General features: G+C 50.6%; 1 protein-coding gene across 9 annotated transcripts in view; it reads left to right on the top strand.

The window, feature by feature from the left end:
• Positions 1 to 25,939, top strand: part of PAX5 (paired box 5) — a 184,256-nt gene that overhangs the window by 143,147 nt on the left and 15,170 nt on the right. For 4 of the 9 annotated variants that reach the window (XM_003785141.2, XM_012802359.1, XM_012802363.1 and 1 more), the window contains one exon: positions 1,546 to 1,647. The exons of the other annotated variants lie outside the window; for them this stretch is intronic. In XM_003785141.2, coding sequence (XP_003785189.1) covers positions 1,546 to 1,647 — 102 coding nt within the window. The remainder of the gene's footprint in view (positions 1 to 1,545; positions 1,648 to 25,939) is intronic. 9 annotated transcript variants of the gene reach the window in all.

Raw genomic sequence — 25,939 nt, 5'->3', positions numbered from 1 at the left:
TTGAGTTGAGTGCTTCAGCGAGGCACTGATTTTCTGAACCTTTACTTTAGGGATCAAGATTTTTAAAGTGTGTGTAATAGCAACAGAATCTGTTGGGGCTCAGACACAACCAAAAGAGAAACCCCTGTTAAAGGAAGAATCCAATCCCAGGAGGTAGGAGAGCTGGACGCCAGCCCCAGCCTTGCCTCCAATCAGCTCAGTGTCCTTAGGCAAATCGCCTCTGAGAACCCTTGTATCTATCCCTGGCAGCTAGGTAGGATGAGGGGACCTGTGTCAGGCACCCTTCTTTTTTTTTTTTTTTTGAATGGTAACTATGTACATTAATGCACTTCTGGGGTACAGTGTGGGGTTTTCACATGCAATCTGAAATACTTCCATCAAACTGGTCAACACAGCCTTCATGTCATTTTCTCAGTTATTGCTTTAAAACGTTCACATTCTACTCTTAGAAAGATTCACCTGTACCCCTATAAGGTAAACCTCAGAAGTAATCCCTCCAAACCCCCTCCCTCCACCCATTCCCCCCTCCCTTCTCCCTCCCCCTCCCCATATTCTTAGGCTATTTGGTTATAGCTTTCATATAAAAAGGTTTAAATTAGTTTCATAATAGGGGTGTGTACATTGGATACTTTTTCCTCCATTCTTGTGATACTTTGCTCAGAAGAACATTCTCCGGTCAGGCACCCTTCTATGGGCAGAATGCCTTCCATCTTTCAAGAGGCAGATGTGGCAGTCAACCTAATATACACACCCCATCAAAACTGCAGTGGAATGAATTTCCTTCTGCACAATAAAGTCAATCAACAACGGAGATAGTGTTCCAGCTGAGAGACATGTGAAGAGTCTGGAATCATGGTCAGAGCACAGAAGCCCGCCCCTACCTGTACACTGCCCATTATATTATCCATACCTAGAGAGCCTAGCCTTTTGCCTGTATGTCCTGGCACCAAAGCAGTGTTTGGTGCTTCCTGCATCTTTGCTGAATTAAAGTGTAGCTCTAGGCCAGAGGAGGAAGAATTCGGTACTTGGTCAGAGATGGAGCTGTAGGCTCTGAGGCAGGTGTTTCCTGCCCACCACAGGGCTGTTGAGAAAGAGGAGCTGGTCTTTGCAGACAGTAGTGGCAGGCTGTGTGCAGCTGGAGGGAGGGATACTGTGCACAGAGGGCTCAGCAGAAGCAACAGTGTGGGGGGTGGAGACACCTAAGACATGCTTGGGCAGCAGAGAGCAAAGAGAGTTGGCCAAAGCCAGGGTGTGCTGGCATTTATATTGTCCCACCTCCCCAAGGATGGGATTCCAGTTTCCCAGGGACAGTCCAGAGACCCAACTCAATTCTTTCTGAGTGGAGCCAGGGTAGCTGGAGATGTGTGTGCATGCCAGTGTGTATGTGTTTTGTGAGAGCACATGTGAGCGACAGGGGGGACCTGGGGGCACGTTGGCATTCAGCGTCCAGACGTGACAAATGTGCAGAAGTGTCCAGGGAGCTGTGGACATGAGCAGCTAGCTGCGGAGATACTCACCCTGTGATTTGTTGCTTTGATTCCTCAGGCCGTGACTTGGCGAGCACGACCCTCCCCGGGTACCCTCCGCACGTCCCCCCCGCTGGACAGGGCAGCTACTCAGCACCGACGCTGACAGGGATGGTGCCTGGTGAGTTTGCGCTGTCGGCATCTCCACAGCAGGCAGCAGAGGGGTTTCAGTGGGGGGGCATCCCCCCAAACAGCCCAGGTGACCTCTACGCTTCTCAGATGCAGACCTGAATAAATCAGGCAGAGGTCTGTGATTTCAGCCTCTTTCTCTACAGCTGGGCCTGCAGTGGGTCTGGGACCAGCCAGCAACAGCACAGGCCCTGAGGAAGACATGGGAGCAGGGGGGCTTTGACTGTCACTCAGACAGCCCTCATTGCCCACATGGGAAGTGTGGACACAGAGGGGTGCAGGGGCTGCCTAGAGGCCACCCAGACCATGTAGAGGGGGCCTCTCTCACTTCCCACCCTCCCTGTTCTCACTCTTTCTCTCCCACTCAGTTTGTGTGACATGGACAAGTGGGAAGCCCCTGAGGTACTCTCAGTGGCCTTACTCCTTGAGGTGAAGGACAGTGCCTTCAAGACAGACAGGATGTTGGCTGGTGGGCTTGTCACTTGATTCTAAACAACACCCTGTGACCACTGGAACCTCATCCCCTCTTGCCAGTGAAGTGTCAGTTTCAAAACATTTGGAAATGGAAAGGAGGCCACCAGGTCTCTTTGCATTGTGGGTGGCATGGGGACAAGATGACACACCATTGTTGTGCTTGCTCTCTGGGTATTAAGGGCATTAGCATAGCAGAGTTATCCAAAGTATCCTCTTTTGAAAGATGTTTAAAAAAATCAGAGGAAAATACCAGGGCTCCCCTGGATGTTATTACATTGCCAAGTTAGCATCTCTTTAACATTTTTCTTTTAATTTTTATTTATTTAATTTTTTAAATTGAATATATCTATGGGGTACAATGTATACATTTTGGAATGATCAAATCAGGCTCGTTAGCTTATCTATCACCTCAAATATTCATCATTGCTTTGTGGTGAGAAGCGTTAAAATCCTGTCTTTTAGCTGTTTTGGAATATGCAATGCATTATTATTAACTATAGTCACCATGCTGTCTCTTGTTTGGAGTCACTTACCTGGGGTCACCCAATTTATTCCAGTGTCAAGGGGCTCTAAGGGCCTGGTCCTCTCCCAACACATGCTGTTGACTCTTTCTGGGCATTTAAAAAATCCAGCATACAAGTAGTCCCCAGGTTACAAACAAGTTAGGTTCTGTAGGTTTGTTTTTAAGTTGAATTTGTATGTAAGTTGGAACAGGTACATTTACTTATTACCTGTAATAGCCTCTGTCCATAAGTTGTATATCAGTTGATGTTTGTCATTTGGGGACTTACTATAAAAGATTCTGTGTGTAAATGTACATTGTACGTAAATGGAATGTTTGTAACTTGGAGACTGCCTGTAGTTATTTTAACCCCCCCACTCCCACTGGTTCTCTTTGGGATCTCACAATGCTTTGAAATAGGCAAAGGATCATTCATCCCCCTTTTTGGTAAGGAAATTGAGCCCAGAAAGGGTCTGGGACATGCCCAAGTCACCAAAGTGAAGGCCACCTTTAGACCCAGGTAAGAGGGACCCTGCTGTGGGAGGTCCTCCTAAGAGCACCTTGATCTGGCCCTACTGAGCTGGTCCTGTTGAGGCAGTGGCCCCTTTCACCCTGGACCAGGAGGGTCTGCAGGCCAGGGGACATGCCTATACCCCTCCTCTGACTTACCCTGGAGTCCAGGCCTCTTCAACCTCTTCCCTGGGGCTGTCCTCCTAAAGACAGTGTGTGGATCCTGGATGTGAGGGCTGGGTATCCCCACACATGTGATCAAGGCCCCATGTGGCAACAAAGAGCTGGGGTGGGGAGAACAGCAAGTCAAATCCTGGCTGGGCAGGCTCCCCCTGCCAGCCATGTCCTGGCACAGAATGCCAAGGAGGCCCAGAATTCTAAATTCAGTCCTGGCCTTCCAGGTTGTTGCAAAGATGTATTTAACAAGGTGGGAGGAGGGAGCATATTTCATTTAACGGTTTGTTAGCTTGATTTATGACTTTTAAATACGAGACATATGGGGAATGGCCTCTGTGTGTTCTCTTGCCCTGGGCCTTGCCAGTGTTGGGGAGGCCTGCCAGGTCCTCACCTGCAGAACCTTTCCTTCTCTGCCACAAGAGCAGTCCATGCAGATCACAGGGAGGTACTGTGCACAAGGCCAACAGGTGGTGGGATACACCCCATCCTCCCCTGACCCCCAGCTCTGGCTCCTCATTTCCCAACCTTCAGCAGGTTAGGCCAGGCTGGAGAGGTAGAGCCTTCACATTCATGTAGCACTTTATAGGCTGCCAAGACTTACCCTGGAGCCCTGTGATGTAACAGTCCTGTGGTGGGCAAGGTCAGGAGTGTAGTGGCCATTTTCCAAAAGTGCTGAGACTCACAGAACTGAGGGAATTTCCCTGGAGGACTTGAACCTAGGGTTTTTCCTCCACTTGCCCCCCATGCTCCACTCCCCATGCATAGGTGCTCCCTTCTTTTCACTGAGCTGCCTATGTGTGCTCTCAGCATCTCTCAGCTTGGAGGTGGCCCTGGACCCTATCCAAAGGGCATGTTGGCAGGTGAAGCTAAGGCCCTCCACTGGCCTTCACCACTCCCCATTGCAAATCCCAAAGAGGCCCAGTGCAGAGGAGCAGCTGAACTTTGCCAAGTTTATCCAAACAGAGGCTGCCCTCTGGTCCCCAGTATTCCTCCAGCCCTAATTACTAGGCTCAAGATATTTAACACAAATGGCTGTCGGCCTGGCAGAGTTCCCAGCGGGAACGCATGGCGGCTCCTTGCCCATTAACAATGGCAGTAAGAATCACAGGCCTGAGCAAGGGCACAGACCAAGCCTGCTGGCAGCAGCTGGACAGGGGTGGCCTTGGGGACTTTGTCTTCTGAGTGGGGAGGGAGAGCGAGCAAGTATGGAGGGAGGAGAGCAAGAATTTGGCAGAGGAGCCTGCTGCACAGGCGCCCTCAGTGACTTCTTCCTTTTCCTTTCCTCTGTTCTTTCCTTCTCTGCATCTTTCTCCTCTTCCCCCCTTGCCTGGCCCCACTGCCTTCTCTTCTCAGGCATCCCCAGCACTTACACAGTGCTAGACCCAGAGCCAGGGCAGAGTTCTCAGCTTAGTGGGCAGAGCCCTTAGTTCCTGTTCCTCAAAGTCCAAACTAGGGTCATGTCTTTGGGCCTCTTATTTTCAACACAATTTCCACCTGTGTCTCTTGGGTGGCCTCTGCACACTGTCTCTGCAGGCACTGTTCCTGGGACTGTCCCGCAGCCTAGAAGGAGAATACCCTTGGGCTGCTGTACTTTGGGGCCTGAAAAAATAGACATAACATTTTTCCCTATTAAATATCAGCTTGTTGGCTTAGGTTCACTTTGAGTTGTGATGCTGTTATCAGGGTGTTGTCTGCCCCTTCTGGCACTAGGGCATCCTCACGTCTGCATAGTATGGCTTCTCAGTCTCTATAGAGTCTGCAGATCCATTCTCTGCAGCTCTGCTAACCCTGTGTAGTCCTTGGCTGCTCAGTTACGTTGAAGAAGGCAAGTACGGCATCTTATATCAGCTTAGAATGGAGATAGTTTTCAGATTTTATTTCCATCAAGTCCCAGCAAATGCCAAAAGTTTTGCACCAAAGATTCTCATAGTGTCTTGATCACTGTAACTAGTTGATTCCTGCCCAACGATATTTTGCAACCTACCAGATATTGACATGGCATTTGAAACTCTTAAAAATTCTGGGCTGCAGGAGAAAAGAAGGGGAGCTACTGCCCTTTGGCTTCAGTGAGTATGAGAAGCGAGATAAGGTCTTCAAGAGGAGCTAGTCCAGGAACCACATGCCCTGTCCCCTGTGCCCTAACAGAGCTATGTGCACACAAGGACATTGGCTGGGTCCCAATGGTCCTGGGTACTCTACTTGCCATGGACTGGTGGATGTCATTTCCAGGTACCTTTCAATTAAGCTGCTCACTAAACTGATGGTTTTATTTTCTTAAAGACATAGAAAGTGAGGGTAAAGGGTAAAATGGGGGGACCTGCTGGACATGGGCAGAGGGCATGAGAGGCACCTGCTCCTTTCCACCTCAACCCCTGAGATTTCCTCTGCCCCTCCCTGCTCTCTATCCAGTCTGCCTGGTTCTCTCTCACTTCTCTGTGGCTTCCCTCCTCAGAGAGGGCTTCCTCAGTGACCAGGTACGTTTTAGATTTGTATCACTGATGTAACAAATTAACACAAACTAGTGACTTAAAACAATGGAAAGTTATTCTCTTGCAATTCTGGAAGTCAGAGGTGCAAAATGGGTCTCACTGAGCTAAAGACAAGAAGTCCAAAGAATGTGTTCCTCCTGGAGGCTCTGGATGAGGACTGTGTACTTTTTTGTGGGAGCTCGTAGATGGTTCCTGTGTTCCTTGGCTTGTGGCCCTTCCTTTATCTTCAAAGCTGGAAATGTTAGCCCGAGTCTTCATCCTGCTGCCATCTTCCTGGGTCTCTCTCCTGCCTTCTTCTTCCACTCATACAGACCCTTGTGGTGGCCCTAGATCCAGCCACGGTAATCTTCTGATCTTCAAGTCAGCTAATGAGCAACCACCAGCCATCAGCAACCTTAATTCCCCTTTGCTGTAACTTCACACAGTCACGGATTCGAGGGATTAGGATGAGGACATTTTTGGTGGCGGGGGCACTGGTCTTTCTACCACGTGCCCCCTGAACCAGCACCCATTATTCCTCTCTCAGAGCATCCTATTCTTTTTGCTTGTGGCACTGAACGCAATTGAAGTCATTTAATGAGTGGTTTACTTGTCCCTCCCTTGCTTCCCTTCATGCCTGTGCTGTAGGTGAGGGTGGTACAATGATCAAGGCTGTGTCTGTTCACTCCTGTCATTGGCTCCTGGCACAGTGCCTTGCACCCAGTAGTGCTCAGGACATAGTAGCTGAAATCAAAAAAGGAATTTTAGGCTAAGCTGCCGAGAAGAGCTTGGCCCCATCTGTGGTGGCCCTGAGTCTGAGATGGGACTGAGCAGCCAAGGGTGTTGGGGCTGACTCAGGGCTGGGAGCAGCAGCCAGGCCATGAAGCAGTGAGGGGTAAGGTGGTTAGGAGGGTAGACTCTGGAGTCATACTCCTAGGCTTTGACTTACCATCCTGCTTCTCACAGGCTGTGTGACTTGGGGCAAATTACATAACTTCTCTGGGTCCTAGTTTCCTCTTGATGTATAAAATGGGGATGATGATGATAAATGTAAACATTAAATGATGTAATGTATGTAAAAACTCTTAGAACTTTGCCTGATATATGTGAAAGTGGTGTGTAAGGATTGTAATTATGATTATTTATGTGGGGGCTGGCCTAGATGATACCTAGTGGGTGTGGCTAAAGCTGGCCTGGCCTAGTTGGCCTCAACTCAAGAGCTTTCCAGCAGAGCTCATACCCCTTGGAACTTCTGGATCATTGGGAGAGCCAATTAGAGCTCACAAACAAGAAGAGCATTGCCACACTGGAGTGAGGGCAACCCTCCCAACTCTATGGGGCTGCAGAAAACAGAGACGCACCTGTGCTTGGTTGAAAAGCAAGTTGAAAAAGGCTTCTGGCAAAGGGGGCCCTGGAGCTGGCCATGAAAAGTATATGCTTGGCTATCTAAGAGGAGGGTGAGGACCTAAGGGTGGGGAAGAGGGCTAAGCCTAGGGGCTGGTGTGGGTTCCCATGGGTGGAGAATGGAGTCGATCAGATTGGCAGGAAGGGGTATGGTATGGGAAGGCTGCTGGCCTGCAAGGTCTGGATTTGGGCTTGGAAGCTTTTAGAGGCCAAGCAGACATGCAGGTGGGGCTCTCTGCAGGCAGAGAGGACAGACAAGGGCAGACAGGCCAGGAGCACAGAGGCAAGTTCTGGTCCAGGGAGAGATATGGAGATGCCCCAGAAAAGTGAGGGATGCTTTGGTAAGAATGTGGCTGTGTAAGGAGGTTTGTGACCGCCCCGAACCTGCCTTGTTTGCTGTCTGTGAAGGTCATGGAAATGCTGGCTGCACAGCTATGGAGGCCCTGTGAGGTAGACATGGTATGGATGTCCATCCCTGGGCCTGAGTCTTGCCTGCCTGACAGGCTTGCTTTGTGGAACGCATGTTGGCTGGAGGGATGGAGGGCCTGGCACCAGGCAGGATCCTGGCCTGGTTCAGCCTGGGACTGACTGTGAGATCCGACAAGTCATTTCCACTGTGTGTCTCATTTGCCATGTGAACCGGAGGTAAAATATTTTGCAGTTTCACAGGCAAGACTGATACCAGTGAGTGGGAGTCAGAGGGACACCTTTTCAGCCTCATATCAAAAAACTTTCCAATAATTAAAGCTGAAGACATTGGAATGGGCACCCCTGAGGGGCCAGTAGACAGTAGCAGAAACTTGGGGGAGGGGACTCAAGCCTCAGGTGGGAGATTGGAGTAGTGCTCCCCCAAAGCCTCTGTGGCCTAAGCATTGGGCTCGGGAAATGTTTGCTTAGGGAAATGAAGCCCTTGTTTTTAGCTCTTACTTCCACCCAACCCTGGCTGTCTTCCTAAGCCCCTTGCTTGGGTTTCTGGTGGCCCCTGGCCTGATACTTTCTAAGGTCCCTCCATCCCTTTGCCAACCTCACCCAGGCTCAGTGGCGTGCACCTGTTGCTTGTTCCTGACTCTTTGCTGCCCTCTAGTGGCCCCCAGTCACTCCGCCACTCCAGGAATGTATCAGAATCTACCTGGTAGATGCCAGATACAGCCTGGATGAAATGCAGGTGTCCATTCCCTTGTTCATGCATTAATTCTTCCAACATTTGCTGAGAGACATGGGGTGCTATTTATGGGCTAGGGGTAGAGTTTCAGACACAGCCCCTGCCCTCAGGGAGCTCACTATCTAGTTGGGGGAGACAGACGTAAAAGAAATCCCTACATGCTATGGTAAGAGCTAAAACCTAGAAATGGACCAGGAATGAACCAGAAACTGCCTGCAATCCTAGTGTTTTGGGAAGCTAAGGCAGGGGGATCACTTGAAGCCAGGAGGTGGAGACCAGCTTTAGCAAGAGTGAGACCTCTGTTTCAAAAATGTACAAAGCACCAGGGAAACTCAGGGAAAGGGGCTGCCAAGTCCACTTGGGCAACAGGGTAGAGTGGAAGAAGTCAGGGGAGGGTGTCAGAGGAGGTCATTTGAGCTAGACTGTGAAGGGTGAGTTTGCCAGTCTAAGAAGCTGGGGGGGGGGCATTGTTGGGTAACAGACTGGTGCATAAAAAGCATGGGCATCGGGGAGGAGCTGGGGGTAAGCATAGCCTTGGGGAGCTGCTGGGAGACCGACAGGAAGGGGAGGCAGAGGTGCACAGCCGTAATGAAGGATGTCATCCAGCACCTTAGCTTCAACCTGGCTAGACTAGAGAGCTCTGGGCTGTCATGTGTAACCTGGTAATGACTTCCAATGACTGGCACTGAAGGCAGGAAGCCTAAGGATATCCTAACCTCAGGCACCTTTCACATGCTTCCATCCAGAAAGCCCCAGAAACTGCCAGAGCAGGACATGCCTGGCTTTCAGGTCCACCTGGGACGACCAGTTTCAAGGACAGATGAGGAGCAGAGTCCCAGCTGGGAGAGTGTCCTGCCCAAAGTCAGGTGCTCACTGGCCCACAATGGGAGTGGGCAATGCTGGGGCTGCTCGGAGCTGGGGTCTGAGGATACCTTCATCTCCTCTGTGTAGCCCTGCATTGAGTCTACTTCTTACTTTTTCCCAGTTTCCAGCTCTTTCTGATGGCGGTTGCAGGGACCCAGACCCAACTGCACTGACCTAGTCATGAGTGTGTGAGACCACATGTTCAGACTCCTCACTTACACTTTATTCCTCATGTTCCTCTACAAGTGGTGTTTCTTAAAAACAAACTGCAAACACAACAACTGGACTGTGATGGCTTTTTAGGAGATCAAAGGGAACAGTCAGGATTTGTGGGAGGTCTGAGCATTGGGTGGAGGAAGTGGGGTCCAGCTGGGGCTGGTGGACTTTAATATTCTCCCAGCCCTGAGAGATTAGAGTCCTTGGTTAGTGCACAGATGGGCATGGGACAGCCCACAGGTGGGCGTCCTGAGCAGAATGGCAACATCGCTGGGCCTTGGGCCTTCTCCTACTAAGTCCTCATGGCTGAATCAGAGTCTGACCAAAGGTAGAGTAGATGAGAATCCAGGAGCTAAGGGTTGCACAGAACTGCAGCCCAGGTGGTGTGAGCTCAGCAGAGTGGCAGCAGGGGAGCTGTCCTCAGCATCTGGCTATGCAGTAAGTGGCAGGTCTGACATGTAAGCCATGTGGCCACAAATGCCTCCCTGGCCACTTCTTGCCCAAAGGCCTGTCAAGAGGGCAAGGTGACAGTTCTTTCTGTTTATGTTGCTGAGTCTTGGTATGTGCAAATGAGGAAAAGGTGCTTTGGCCTGGCTTAGCTGAGGGAAGACAGAAAGGGAGAGGCTGAAGCCCCAAGAGTAGCCTGAGCTGGGCAGCGCCCCTATGAGCACTCCCCTTGCATGGTCATCCAGAGCTCAGACCACACCCTCATCCACTGGACAGTAGCACTCTCCTTTGAGGCTTGGGACCCAGCTCACTCTTCCTGGTTGTTCTTCTTTTTATTTTTTTATCACATTATTTGTGAGTATGTCTTCACCTCTACTGAACTGGAGGAGCTCCTGGAAGAGGAGGTTGATGTTCCAGGGCCAGGGATGGGAGTGCAGGGCCCCAGAGTGGCCCAGAGCTAAACGTCTGAGAGCATTTCAGGAATTGACAACAATTTTTGTTGTTGAATCTTGCTCTGTTGCCAGAGTTAGAGTGCTATGATGTCATCTGCAACCTCAAACTACTGGGCTTAAGAAACTCTACCACTTCAGTCTCCTAAGTGTCTGGCACTACAGGTGTGGCACCACCATGCCCAGCTAATTTTTCTATTTTTTGTAGTCACTCTTGCTCAGACTGGTCTTGAACTCCTGCTTCAGTCTTCCAGAGTGCTAGCATTACAGGAATTTTTTTTTTCTTTTTGAGACAGAGTCTTACTTTGTTACCCTTGGTAGAGTACTGTGATGTCATAGCGCATAGCAACCTCAAACTCTTGGGCTCAAGTGATTCTCTTGCCTCAGCCTCCTGAGTAGCTAAGACTATAGCTGCCCGCCACAACACCCAGCTATTTTTTTTTTTCAGTTTTTGGCCAGGGCTGGGTTTGAACCCATCACCTCTGGTATATGGGGCCAGTGCCCTACTCCTTGAGCCACAGGCACCGCCCCAACACCCAGTTATTTTTAGAGATGGGATCTCACTCTTGCTCAGCCTGATCTCAGACTCCTGACTCAAGCAATACACCTGCCTTGGCCTCCCAGAGTGTTAGAATCACAGCCATGAATCACCATACCTGGCCCATACAATTTGAGGTTTGAACAAAACTCTTTTTGCTTCTGAAATTGGAAAGGGAAACGGGAAAACTGGCATTAGTAAGTGTAATATCAAATGTTTATAAGTGGTAACATTATGTTAATTTCATTAACTATCAAATTTTGGGTTTACAAAAATTCCATTACATGTGAAGATAATTTGGGGGTAAGATTTTTCTCATTTTGCCAGAATTCTTAAGTCTGTACCTTGATTGCTGAGAAATCATAGCTAATCATCAATTAAATTACTCGTAGTCAAGTAATTTCAAAAGCAAAGTATAAAAATAAGCTTTTTACACTTTTGGAGTGAAAAATGTCATTATTGTGGTGCATATCATGCATGATATGCTGCAAGGTGGGCTGGGGAGGGGCCTCCATAGGATGGTACCCAATGTCTTGGGAGACAGCCTGATTTCTTGTTGAACCATACACACACACACACACACACAATTATTACTTTTTTTGAGACAGGGACTCACTCTGTTGCCCAGGCTAGAGTGCCATCACATCAGCCTAGCTCAGAGCAACCTCAAACTCCATGGTTCTGGGATCCTCCTGCCTTACTCTCCTGCGTATGTTGAACCATATTGAATGTAATAAATGATGGAAGGTCCTTGAGCTGATCAGCTTGCAGTGACCATCCATTTATCTATCCATCTAGCCATCATTCCTTCCTTCTTCCTTTTCAACATTTATTGAGCACTACACATGCTGGCCTAAGTCTAGGGGTACAAGTTGGAAGGGATAATCCTTGTCTGTAAGTCAGTGAGGCTGGTAGGAAGACAGGTGGGATAAAAGGTAAGCCCAGGAACTCTGGGGACACAGAGAAAAGGGATCCAGCCTAGACTGAGAGTTTCAGGCACACAAAGTGGCAGGATTTTTGTACAGAAGGGTTGGGGGAGGGATGTCTCTGAAGGCGCTCTTACAGCGAGTTTTTCAAAGATTGAGAAAACATCATCGTCCACATCAAGGAATGGGGGAGGCTAAGGGCATAGCTAAAGTCTTCCAAGTGTCCCATGGTGCTGCCCCTGGGGCAGGGGAAGAACTGAGCTGCTCGGGTTTGTTGGTGAGGGAGAAAGTTCTGTTAGCCAGTGGGAGGTAGAGTGAGGAGGGAGAAAAGGAGTGTCTCAGGTGGGGGGGGGACAGTGAATGTAGAGCTTCTGAGACTGCTTTGCTCCTTTGCATACTGGAGGCCTTCTGAAGCCAGCTTTAATCTGCTGGGGCTGTCTGGTTTCACTCCCTTTGACTTGCTGGCATCTGCAGCCTCTGTCTCCAAGACCTCAGTCATGGAAACTGTCAGTCCTCTGCTGGACCGACCACCACTTCTATCCCTGAAGGTCACTCTACCTGGGACATTTCTACCCAGAGAGCTTCTGGCAGTGGTCAAAGCCCTCAGAGACAGTGAGAACCAGTGAGACTTGGCTGCTACCCTCCAAAAGGAGTGTGTTCACAGATAAAGCCAGTCACCAACACCTGTGAGCTAATTCCACCAACAAGGCCCTCTCCCCACCCATAACCTGCACAGGGCTTCACAGGCTGTAAAGGCAGCACACATCTGCTACCCTGGCTGCCATTTGAAAGTATGCTGAGGCTAGAATGGAGACCCCATCTCAGAGGCAAGCTCTCTGAGTTCCGAGAGGTGATACACACACAGCCAGGCAGGAGCAGCTGGGCCCGGGGCTTGGAACTCAGACCCAGGCTACCCACCTGCTGGTGCCTATGGGGACTAAGAGGTCCCAAGGGAGGGCCTGGGCTTCCCTGGTACTCCCTCAGTTGGATGGCCTTCCCAACTCCAGTTCGTTTATGGCTCGGGAAAAGCTCTTCTAGGTTCCAAAATATTCCTTCCTCCCTCCCCTTCTTTACCTACCCACCTGGGCCCGAATCAAAGACTCCTGTTATAAGAAGCCAACTCCTCCACCCCCGGGATCCTCACCTTCCCCTTGAATGCACTCCCAGGGTATTGCCCATGACCTGCTATAGGGAGGCCACATGCACTCCCATCTCCTGGTCAGGGCCTGCCTTGAATTCCTCTTGGAATTCTCTACCTGCCCATTCTCTACGTACAGCAAGGGCACAGTGGCTATGGTCCCCTTCCTGGCTTGCCCAGTCCTGAGTCAAGGGCTTAGGATCTGAGTACGTGTAATTAAACAAGGCTTGAGCTCCACTGAAACACCCCCGGCTCATTCTTTCAATATTTGCTCTGGTTTTTTGCTGGAAGACACTGAGACAATGGCCCTTGTTACCCTCTGTTTGAGTTATTTATTTTTTTCACTTTTCCCTCCTTCCCCTCTCGGGGGACTCGCCTCTCGCCCTCATCCCTCATGTTTTCCCTTTCACTTGACTGTCACTCTCATTGTCCTCCCGGGGCCAGGAACGCAGGGTGACAGGCAAGGGGAGCGCAACCGGGCCGGGGAGGCTGGAAATATAGTCATTAATGGGACCCGCGAAGCCCAGATGTCCTCTCTGAATGCGGGTAATTTGTTTTTAATGAAAAACCACGCGGTGACCCTGAACAAATGAATTTTCTTTATAAGGAGTCTATGTGCAACGGGCACAAATAAAGGACCCGAAACAGGGAGTCTTAAATCCAGGGTTGAAAGAAAGAGAGAAAGAAAGCAGCAAGGAGTAGAAAAGAAAGCAAGAGAGATAAAAGAGGGAGGAAAGAAAATGTAAAAATGACAACTGTGTTATCATGCCCTTCGTCTAGAGCGTAATCCCAGGTCAAAATGCCATGGGCATTGTCCTGCAAGGACAGGATGCCTGACAGTTGTGACCATTTTGAGGTCTTGTTCACAATAATGCTAAGAATATGGACCACCATCTGCACAGACCCCTACCCTTCACAAGCCTCTCTCGTGAGCAATTACCACAGTTCCTCGCAGAGCCTGGAGAAGACGTGGTTGTTAGCCCCATTTTGTAGAGGTGAAAACTGAGGCTCAGGAAAAGTGGTTTGCATATGGCCACACAGCTAGCAAGTGACTGGATATCAATGGCCAGGGAAGAGCTTTGCCAGTTTGAAGTTTGACTCTTGGAAATGCCGTATTACAGCCTGGAAACTGCTTTCCCTATGTGACCTGGGCACGATTTGGTCTAAGGGGGACACCGTGTCTGTACCAGGGAATCTTACATTGAAGCAGGTTCCCACAGCCCCTTAAAACTTTGCATCTTATGAATGGAAGACTTTCCATAAGCGCTTTGGGTGGGGACGTCCCAGAAGGAGAAGAACTCCCCAGGGATAAGCCAGAGACACTTGGAAGAATGAGTACAAAGAAATTAGAATCTGGGCTGGTTAAGGCACCAGCCACATGCATCGAGGATGGTGGGTTCGAACCTGGCCTGGGCCAGCTAAGCAACAATGACAACTGCAACAAAAAAAATAGCCAGGTACTGTGTCAGGCACCTGTAGTCCCAGCTACTTGGGAGGCTCAGGCAAGAGAATCACTTGAGCTCAAGAGTTTGAGGTTGCTGTGAGCTGTGATGCCACTGCACTCTACCGAGGGTGACATAATGAGACTCTGTCTCAAAAAAAGAAAAAAAAAATGGAATCTGCCTCCTGGGAAGGAAGAGACCAGCTCTGTACCAGCCACCACCAGCTGGGACCTTTTTGCGGGCTGTAGAGCCAGTCATTGAGGGCAGCATCAAGGACATTGACTCAGCGGAGCCCCAGCCGAGGTCTTTGCCCCTGCCTTTGTGGGAATCTGCCATGTAGGAAAACACTGAAGGCAGTTAGCACAGGTGTGAATTGGAGGGTGTGTGGTGTGGGCTGGGGTGTCAGAGAGGACACAAGGAGAGGCATTTGGGAGTTCTGGAGCTACTTCTCCCTCCGTCAGGGATCCCCAGCCCAGGACCATGCAGATGGGGTAAAGAAAGGACTTGCTCAAGGTTATGTGGCAAGTCAAGGAGAGCCAGGCTGGCCCCCTTTCTATGCAGCAGCCTGCCCTGTCTGCCCACCCCATCCGCCCCAGTTCTTCACCAAAGCAAGTAAAAGGAAGCATTTTTATCTCCTCTCCTGGTGCAGATTGGTATTAATGGATTGGGCCTCAGGTGCCTTGGCTTCTACAAGTCAAATCAAGACCCTGTACCCTCACCTTTGGGCTCTTCCTGAGCCTAGACCCTTCCCTAAACCTGGGCCGTGGCTTCCTGCCTACGTGCCTACAGGCTTGGACTCCTGCCATCTGAGTCAGCCTGAGACCTGTAGGCTCCCTCCTGCCTGGTGTCAGGCAGCTAGACAAAATGAATTGATTGTTTTCTTTTCCTGGGTTTGGTTTCCCTCTGGAAGTTGTGACCCAATTAGAAAATCAGACAAATAGAAAAATCTGACCATGACCCTGGCTGAAGTTGTGATGTCTTGGCTTCTATTTGGGCCTCTGCCTCACACGCGCCCTATGTACCCTAGTGAATCCCAGCTGCGCTAGCTTCTTTAGCACCAGGAGCAGACCTTCCTCATTGGTGGTTTCCTTTGTAATTGATGATTTATTCCCCACTGACTTCCAAAATGGATTTGAGGCCACTTCTTGACTTTTCAGTAACATCAGCCCCAACCCCAAATCCCTGTTGTAATATAAGAGGACTGCTCGGGGTGGATGCTGGCCCACCGCCTGGCCTCTCGCAGGTTGCACCACTGAGCTGCCTTGCTGCTAACCTTAGGCCTGGAGTCACCCATGCTTTCCAGCTGGGAACTCGGACTTCACTCTCTTGGATACATCCCAGATCATGCTTCCAAAAACATACTTTTAATCAAAAAGAAGATCACCAGAAAAACTGGGACAATTGTGATTTTGACAGTAGACAATTATAAATACTGGGAGGGATTGCCAGTTGGCAAATAAACTCCTCTGGTGATGTCTTGGATTAATTATGCTACCAGTGGGCTAACTGGTCTGGGTCTCTCAGGACTGTCCTCACATGAGGGATATGTCTGATCTTCCTCCCTCCCTCCATCTCTTCTTTTCTCTCTTCCTCCCTCCCTCTCTCCTTCCTTCACTCACTCACTCATTCATTCATCAGACAATCTCTGAGCCCCTCCTGGGTGCTGAGTGCTATTCATAGTACAGACACAGAAGTGGCTGAATGAATTTCTTAAGTCCTGGGTTCATCTGTGAGGACAATTTTCCATGTTGCCTGCTCAAAATGGAAAGAAACCAGCTTGAATGTGGAGGTTCTGCTTGATTGCTGGGACCCAGGGGCCAGGCAGAGACTCCTGGGGGACAAAATGAGGCTGAGGCTTGGCTGCTGACAGGGATGGGTGCCCTGACTCATGGTCAGCCCCAGCTTAGCTCACCCAGGGCCTTCCTGGGAGAACTCAGGAAAGCCCCTGGAAATCTTGGTCCCTAAAGTGGTGCCCAGCCTATGTGTGCAAATGGGGGGTTCAGGATTTAGGAGCTGGGAAGAGCAAGGGAGCTGCCCTGAATGGCTGCCTGCTTTGGAAATTTCTATGCATTTGTAATAACAAAATTACCATAATTTGCTCGTTAACGCAGCTAGATCAGTCAAGCATTGTTCCATTCGGGCGGGGAGGCCGGGGTGCCTCTCTCTGCACACTACACACCCCAGCCAGCCTGCCAGCCCGTTAGAGCACTGGAAATTAGCATGCAAATGGTCCTAATTCGGTGGGCGAGCTGTCAGACAGCGCCTCTCCGGCCTCGTCTCTGTGAAGGCCCTGACAGCCGGCTCTGGCGCTGGCCCACCCTCCTTGCTCCAGCCAGGAGGGGCTCCGAGGGGCAACTCCAGACTGACAGCTTGGCGGCCTCCCTCCCTCCGTCAGCGCCATCAGGCCTGGCGGCAGGCTCCCAGGGGAGCAGCAGGGCCTGCCACCATGCCGGCTGGGACAGAGCATGCGGGCAGGCAGGTGGGCTGGTGTGGGAGGCTGGCCCACACTCAGGCCCACCCACCAGCCTTGGCTGGCCTGGGGGAATAGGGTAGATGAGGGTGGAATGGTGGGACCCTGGCTTGGGACCTGGCTGGGGCACAGAGACGCTCACAGCCAATGAGCTCTGAGACTAGTTCCCTGGGGATTCTGGGGCAACTTTTCCCACCTACACATCTACAAGGACAAGTTCAAGTCTTCCCCCTGCACCTCCTTTTTGTCTTCCAGACCTGACTGCACATATATCCTCCTCACACTCCACCATATCGGAAACATCTCTGTCCAAATCCAAGTCTGGAACTTCTCAGCCTATAGGGGAGAATGAGGGAGGCTGAAAATGCTGTGTGGTGTGGGCAGGAGCTCTAGACCATGACCCACACCCTTGGCCTTAGTCCTGCCTTCAGGTTGACTAGCCTCTGAGGGAAGTCACCTTCCTATCCCTGGGTCTCCATCTGCATCTTTATGGTTTTCCTCCCAGGACTGTTGTAAGGGCAAGTGAGACAGGGAGAGGGTGCTGCTTGGTAGCAATAGCTGACATGTACTGAGAACTTCTGTATGCCCTTTGTCATGAATGGACAGGGCTGAAACTGACCTGTGCCAGCTTCTTTTCATTCCCCAACCTGCTTGCCTTTAGCAGTGATCCCACCAGGTCAGTGTTGATGGTATCCCATTTCACAGAGGAGGGAGGCATCTGCTTGCACAGAGTAACCTACCCATGCAGCAGCACCAGGATAGAGCCTGCTAGTCTCTATATAGCCTGCTAGTCTCTATATAGCCCTTGTAGCAGAGGCCAGGGGCAGGGGCCAGAAAGCCAGATCATGCTTCTGCTTGGCAGGGTGGCCCACAGCGTGTTCCTCCTGCTCTGGGCCTCAGAGTCCTCATCTGTTAAATATATGATGACCCCACCTCGCGGATGACTTGTGCCTCTCACAGCTCCTGGCCCGTCTCTGGTACTAAATAGATGTGGGCTGAAAGAAGAGAACCCAGGTGGGCTCAAGTATGAATGTCTTTAGGGAGTCACTGTATCTGTCCTTATGTCCTCCTCTTAACTGTGACATGAGTGAAGGGGCCACTGCAGGAGGTCATGTAGCTTATCTGGAAATCTCCCCTGGGCTGTCCTCAGGCTGTTTCTCAGGGTCTTCTCCCTTCCTTGTCATGAGCAGTTGAAGTTCTGTGCCAAGATTCAGGGTTTGAAAGGTGGAGAGCAGGCTGGATCTCAGTCCCTACTTGCCCAGTCAGCTGGTTGCTTTGGTGCAGTGAACTACCTACTCATCCCTACATGGCTGCCCTGACTCCTTTGTCTGTTTTAAGCACATCATATTGGGCCTTTTTAACCTTTAGATAAATGGAGAGGTGAGAGAATGAAAGGGACCTGGAGAAATCAAAATCTCAGCTGGCTTCTTATTTTCTGTGGGGTGAGGGGAGACCTTTGAGCCTGAGTGTCTGCTACATTGCAGGACCACCTGCCACCCAGCACAGAGCCTGGTGCAGGGCAGATGCTAAGTGAACTTTTGAGGAGCCATCTTAAATAACCCAAGGACCAAGAGAGGAAACAAACACACAACTGTGTGCTGCGGTGAACTGAGAGCCATCCAGCTTGCTTGCTCAGACCAAATGCCTTGAGCCAGGGGTGGCTTTGCTTTTCCATCTACTTCTTGGTTTGTTTATTAGGGTTCATGGCACGAGATGGATGGAACTTCCGGGCACCCCATGTGCAAGCCTCTCAAATAGCTGCTGCCGGGCTCTTTAGAATGCCTTTGCAGAGAATAAGTACTGCCAACCATAGGACCCTGGGCGCTAAGGTGACAGCCCAGGGGCAGAGCTGTCCCCATCCCAGGGAGTTGTGCTAGGGGGCTACTGCAATTCCTTGCAGGAGACCAACTGCTTCCTGTGAACTGCATGTCTGCTCCAGGTGCCCCCTAGTGGAGAGCTAGGATGCATGGCCTCCCACATTCTGGTGTGTAGCAGGGTAGGACCCCCTCCTTTGCCCACATGCTTCTCAGGCCCAAGGTTTCCACTTCTGTACTCTCACAGAGGCCTCACCCTAACCACGTAGGTACCCTTTTATTACAGGCTTAGCAAGAGGAAGGAGCTGGAGCAAGGTCATGCAGAGCCAGGACTAGAATCCAAGGTACTTTCCCTTCCAGCCACTAGCTGGTCCGGCTCCATGAGTATCCTTAGCTCTGGCCAGCAGACCATGGGTGCTCATGGCTATGTGGCTTGGCCTTTTCCAGCCTTGTTGCATTAGGCCCCAAACGGCCAGAGGCATCCACTCTGTAGACAGGTCAGTCTTTCAATAATTGCTTGCAGCACGTGTCTTCCTGGTCCTCCCACTGCCACCCTTGCCACTTTAGCCTACCCACAACAAAGCAGCCTGAGTGAGCTGCTAAAATCAGAGTCAGATCATGTCCCTCCTGTGATTACTCAACAGAAGCCAAAGCCCCTGCATGGTCCCCTTTGCTTCCACGACCTCATGTCCTCCCTCCTTCCCTCTCTCTTCTCCTCTCCAGCCACTGCAAGCCTTCTGCTGTTCCACCAACACATATCACCAGAATTCCTGCCCCAGGGCCTTTGCACATGCTGTTTCTGCTGCTTGGTGTGCCCTTCCCACAGGTAGCCACATGGCTAACTCTCACTGCCATTGGCTCCTTATTTAAAAGTCACCTTCTCAGCAGAGTTGTCCCTAGTCACTTTACTTAAAATTTCATCTCCTCCCCAACATTTCTAATTCTGTCTCCTGCTTTATGTTTTCTCCTTAGCATGTACCATTATCTTTACTTATTTTTCTTGTCTATTTTCTCTTTATATTGCTAGAACAGGAGCTCTGTGAGAGCAAGAACTTTTGTCTGTTTTTCTTGGGGCTATACCCTTAGTGCTTAGAATAGTGTCTGGTTTCTAGTAAGCAGTCAATGTGTGGCGGATGGCTGGGTAGCTGGAGAACTGACTGTATGCAGTGTGCTTGGCAGCAAGGCAGGTACACACCAGGCTCCTCAGCATACCTGTGGGGCTGCTCAGCCAGCACTGCACCAGCTCCCTTTGGAGCTTTCTCTGTCCTTCCTTCCTTGGCCCCCCAAGATGTCTTCCTTCCCCCTCCTCTCCTACCAGCTCCCTCCCCTGAAAGCCACCTCCCAGTGAGGTCCTAAAGTGTCTGCTGAAAATAAGAAAGAATATCTCTCCCTCCGGACAAGCCTACATCTGGCTCCTGCCTCCTGGGGCAGCCTGGGGAGCTGTGAAGACCAGCGGGGAGCAGTCCTCATTCAGCTCCCTCTGGAACACAAGCCTGTCAAGCTCACTGGTTAGTGGTGGCAGCTGCCCCAATGCCTGCCTGGAGTCCACCCGTAAGCCAGCCCTTCTTAGCAGCTTGCCCCCTTAGAGGTTAGCCTCCTTAGAAGCCCCATTTCAGGGGCCCTGGGGACTAGACACCAGTGTACCTCTGAGGATGCTGGGAAACTTTAACGTGGATCAGTGCTTTGCAAACTTTACTGCACACAAATCCCTGGGGATCATCTCAGAGCAGATTCTGGTTCAGAAAGTTTAGGGTGGGCCTGAGATGCTGCAGTTATAACGTTCTGCACGCACTGGGTAGCAGGTACTTGCCCACTGGTTCCCAAACTTGCTGTACATCAGAATCACCTCAGAAGTTTGGACAAATATTGATATCCGCCCTCTCACCATAGATCCTGATGAACTAGTGTGAGGCATGGCCTGGTCATCTGGATTTATTTATTCCTTCCTTCCTTCTTTCCTCCCTCCCTCCCTCCCTTCTTTCCTTCCTTCCTTTCTTCCTTCTGACAACCCTTTGCTCTGGGTTAAGTGCCATGGCGTCATAGCTCACAGCAACCTCAAACTCTTGGCCTCAAGCCATCCTCCTGCATCAGCCTCCCAAGTAACTGGGACTACAGGTGTCTACCACAACACTCAGATAATGTTTCTATTTTTAATAGAGATGGGATCTTGTTCTTGCTCAGGCTGGTCTCGAACTCCTGGTTGAAGCAATCCTCCCGCCTCAGCTTCCCAGAGCTCTTGGATTATAGGTGTGAGCTGCTGTATCCAGACTGGTCATCTGGATTTTGAAAGTCCCCCAGATGATTTTTTACATGCAGCAAGGTTTGAGAGCCACTAGGCTGAGACACTGCACGCGTCTCCTGCCCCCTCCCCCCCCCCGAAGCTTTGTGGTAGGAGAGCAGTAAAAGGTAAAGAGGAAGGAATTTGGTGACTGCAGTGAGGAAAGGTGAGGAACTGGGGTGCATATCCCACTCCCCATCAGCTTTGGGAGAAGGAATCCCAAAGTATTGAGTGGGAACTACAGGCACTAAAGGAGGGGGAGCCACTGATACCTCAAGACCTACAGGGAGAGGGACAGAGCTGCAGGGAGCCCCCTCGGAGAGAGGAGTGACCAGGACAGCTGAGGCAGCTGGGTGGCTTTCTCCTTGACCCTAACTCAGGCAGGAGCAAGGACTCTCCCTTCCCCCTGCAGCTGCAGCCCAGCCTGCCTCAGGTACCTGTGCTGTGCACTGGTCCCCAGCCACCTGGGGTACACATAATTTATGCGTGTCTTGCCCCCTCCTGCAGACTGTGGGCTCTCCGTGGGCAGGGACCGTGTCTGATTCATCTCTGCCTCCTCAGCCCTAGACTGGCCTGCTGGGGGCAGGAAAGGTGTGCAGAATTGAGTGTGTTCCTCAGGGCGCAGGGGTACTCCCGGTCTCTGTGCTGCCCAGTTCCCAGTGCACAGTGAAGCCCTCACATTGTGGTTGTAATTGTGGAGGTAAATCTTATCTGGTCTCCTCGCAAACACTTGGTGAGGCATTCCATAAATATGTCAGCAGCAGCATTAAAATTTGATGGCAGGCGGCGCAGGTCGGGACTAGCACTGTGACTTCCCAGCAAGGTATGACACCTTCACCCTCCGTCTCATTAGTCAGTGGCGGGACATTCAGGCCTCAGTGCCGGGCCCAGCCAAGTGGGGGGAGGTGATTTCTTCCCAAGAGGACCCCTGGCTGCTCTGAGGGACAGGCCAAGGTCTAGGCCACAGGAAAGTAAGTCAACTTTGGGCTGAGAGAAGGGGTTCCTAAGCACCCTGGGAATGTGCTGGGGGCAGGGAGGAAAGATGTTAGAGGGTCTGAGAGGGAGGGGGCTAGGCCAGGTTTTGAGTCTGGGAGAGAGGGATTGTTTTAGATTTGCAGTCAGCCTGGTAGAAATTGTCTCTTTGCCCACAAAAAGGCCTCAGAGTATTTTTTAAGGTGTGGAATTGGACTCATCATTTAAGCCAGCAGAAGGTTACTTGAGCAGGAGTTGCGGGAGAAAACGTATTCCTTAGTGGCAGAAAGATTGGAAAGCAATTTTGTCTGCCTCCCACCCTGCCATTGTCCATATGGGGAAACTGAGGATAAGTGAACCTGGAAGGGACATGTCCAAAGTCACATTGTTGTAGAGACAGAATAAGATCAGGGGCCCTAACTCCTAGTCTGAGGCTTTCCTTACAGTTAAGAAATTTAGACACTTGTTGAAACATGAGAAAAATATCTGGAAATATAATTTCTCTTAAAAAACAAGCCCCAGCATATCTGCTTTTTTTTTTTAACAGTCACTTAATGCATGTGCTATGTGTTAAGGATTGAGTTTTAGGCCTCAAATAGCTCCTCACATTTCCATAACACTTTTTAATTCACCTTACAAAAGAGGAACTCAGGGTCACAGAGGTGAAGTGACTTCTCCAAGGCAGCTCAGCTAAGTGGCTGTACCAGGGCTTCTCCCACCTCCCATTCCCCAGCACAGAGAGGCAGGTACTACTTCTCACAGTTCCTGTGTGGAAAAGTCAGAGCTTACATTTTCACAGTTCTTTACAAATACATGATGTGGTTCAGGGTTGCCAGGGTGTCTCGGCTTATCTGCCAGTGTTCTACGTTAGCAGCTGCCTTGCTGAGGAGTCGAAAGCAAGAGGAACTGGGTCTCTGGCCCGTTCCATGCTGGCACACATCAAATCCCGCTAACCGGCCTCTTTTATGGGAGGGGCTGGGGGATTCTCTTTTATGGGAGCAGGAGCAGTATTCGGAACGGACCCTGGGCTGGCAGGTGGTAGACAGGGACAGATTTCATAACCCACTAAATGATGAAGTTTGAATGTCCTTTGAGGCCCAAATCATAGCTACTTCCTACAGGAAGCTTTCCTGGATACCCTAGCTAGAATGAATTTCAAATTCTACTCTGCTTCTAAATCCACCTTGTCCTTTTCTTGTACCTGAATGTCTAGTTCTGGGATTAAGAATCCTCTCCAATGGCAAAGAATCCCTGAGGACTGAGGTCTGGGCCCATTTTACTGAGTGTACCCTCAGAGCCCAGCTCAGAGCTCTGAACGCGGTCAGACTGCTGTGGATGCTGAACTGAAGGGACTTCTCAGCCTCGAGAGCATCACCAAGATGTGCATCTAAAAGTAAAAGCAATCAGAGATCTGTTTCCCTCAAATCCAGAGTATGAAGACAGTGAAGAGCTTCAGAAATTGGGGAGAAATGTTACCCCCTACCATGCACTACCTATCATTCATTCCAACTCTGAAGTTGCTCTCAGTAGAATCATGGGGAGTGCATGTGACTATTAGCACCTGCAAATCCAGTTTAGGCTGGACACATGGGAACTTAGTGAGATTGTTTATCACGTCTATGTGAGTTGGATTTTCTTGGAACTATAATTCAGTGTTATTCCAACTGAGCCCTGTGAGACCTGGGGCCTGGTGGGTGGGGCCGTGGGACGGGGGCTTCCTACAACAGTCTGATCACTCAAAAAGTGTGCAAGGTTCCAGAACAAGCATCTTCCAATAGCCAGATAGCTGTAAAGAAAAGGTGTCAGGGACAAAACCTAGAACATTCCTGTTTTCTAATCCAACTTCAGACTGGTCCTACTCTTTGTTGAACTGATACTATCAGTAATTTTTTTTACTCTTTCTTTTAAACATTTTTTAAATTTATATTTTATTTTCTATTTCTGTGTTTTTTCGAGTGAGCCAAACTTACTGTCATTTTGTGACAAGGAGGCCTGTTGAGGCCTGGGGCGGGGGGCGGGTGCTAATCCCCTTAGGAAAGCACCGGTCCAGTGTCCCTTTTCACCCATGGACCTGCACTGTGGTCCCTGTGGCAAACAGCCTGTTTGCCTTTCCTGGGTGTCTTATTTCTCTGCCTCTCTGTCTCCAGATTTCTATCAAAAAGAACAAAGACCCATGTTTCACTGATTCTGTCTAGCATGGATTCCCTGCCCTTTTCTGTGCCGACTCTGGGAAAGGGCTGGTTGAGGAACATCTGCTGGGCACACTGAGGGCTCACTCGGTCAGCGTTTTATGTTGCAGGTAGGGCCCTGTGCTAGGCACAGCAGGGCCCGCATGGGTCTGTCAACCTCTGATGGTCAGCCTTGGTTCTGCCCTTCAGGAAGAGCCATAGACTCAATAGCAGGGGAAACAGGGTAGGGTCACAGGCAACCCTGAGTTTGGCTGGAAAGTGTTCTGGGATGAGGCAACGATAGACCAGGGTTATGGACTCAGGAGTAAGTGCAGGGATGCTCTCAATTGGATGATTGATTCATAAGGCTTCCTGGAGGAGGTGGTATTTGAGCTGGGTCTTGGCAAGCTGAGGAACTGGACACAAGAAAGGGAAGGGCGTTGGCATTTCAGATTAAGGAAACAGCATGAGCAGAGGGAGAGTGTGCGAGCAGAAGGGCAGGTGGTGTATTAAGCGGGAACTTGGCATGTGGCGTGTGGGGGGCTGTGGGAGGAGTGGCGGGGAAGCTCCAAGGGCACCAGACCCTGATGGGCCTTGACCGCGACCATGAGGCTTCGTGGGCACTGGTCGTCACAAGGGTGCCTCCTGTGTGCACTCCAGGGACAGGGCATTGCAGTACTCCAGGAATCAGCAAGCCAGAAACTGGGAACTCCCTTGCCCCCCACACAAGCACACAAACCAGTTGTTTTCGCTTCCTAGGGAGGCTGCAGGGACCCATTTGCACATGGTTTTTCCCACTGTTTGCTTAGATCAGGGCAGAATGGGGACAAATTTTGAAATAAGACCACAACCGATTAAAGTTGGGCCAGGACTACTCAAAATGGGCCATTGCATAGCCAGCCAAATTGAAATGCCTACAGGGGCCAGGCAGGTTCTAGAAAAAAAGGGAGGTCAGCCTTGGGGGACATGACGGTTGACCTAAATTGCCTATTCTATAGCTAATGACGCGCTTGCCCCTTTAAAACACAGCATAGCCCATCACTCTGTCCCTGCTGGCCCATGTGGCCCAAAGACTCCAGCTCTTGCCTCCAATGGATGTCAGCTCCATGGAGTCTGGTGTGTGCCTGGGGGCCATTCATGGGGTGCTACAATGCAGCAGTGGGGTTTGTTCCCTTCGAGTCCTCAAAGGACACTTGCATTGAGGGTTTTGTGGTTGTAGACAATAGGAAGTGGGTACAACAGCCTCTTCTTTGTGGAGGACCAAACTGAGGCACAGAAAGGTCACTCAGCTGCCTCACGGTGGCCAGTGGCATAGCCCTGGTTTCCATCCCAGGCTCCCTGTGGCCCACCCAGCACTGCTGTCCAGCTGCAAAGTCTGTGGCTGTGCAGGAAACAGAGAAGGGAGACACATCCCTCATTCTCCCCCTCACTCGTGCCCTCTTTCACGGTTTTTCTCTTCCTTCTGTTTTTCTGAAGGCCTTCATGGCTGGCCTGAGCTGGTGGGAGAAGAGGTTTTTCCCAGGCATGGATCGATGCTCGGTGTGCCGCGCTGTCTAGACTGACAGGGCTGACCTTTACCGAGCTCGGGCTTTTTCTCCCTGTTGGGAGCCCAGGAAGGTCTCGCTGTATGAGAGGGAGGGGAAGAAGCCTTGGGCCACAAGGAGGCTGGGCTCAGGGGTGGGGGCAATGATGGTCGGGGCATAGGGAGCCACTTAGAGTTAGGAAGGCCTTTGAGGTCATTTATTTAAATCTCTCCCACACATACCACTTTCACAGATGATAAAACTGAGGTTTGGTGAAAAGTGACTTGCTCAAGGTGACTCAGAGAGGCTTTGCAGAGTCTCTGCATCCAGAGTGCATGCGTG

Source organism: Otolemur garnettii, unplaced genomic scaffold (assembly GCF_000181295.1).
Source record: "Otolemur garnettii isolate 467f Iridium unplaced genomic scaffold, OtoGar3 scaffold00014, whole genome shotgun sequence".
Classification (NCBI taxonomy): domain Eukaryota; kingdom Metazoa; phylum Chordata; class Mammalia; order Primates; family Galagidae; genus Otolemur; species Otolemur garnettii.
This window is presented reverse-complemented; position numbering and strand designations above follow the sequence as displayed.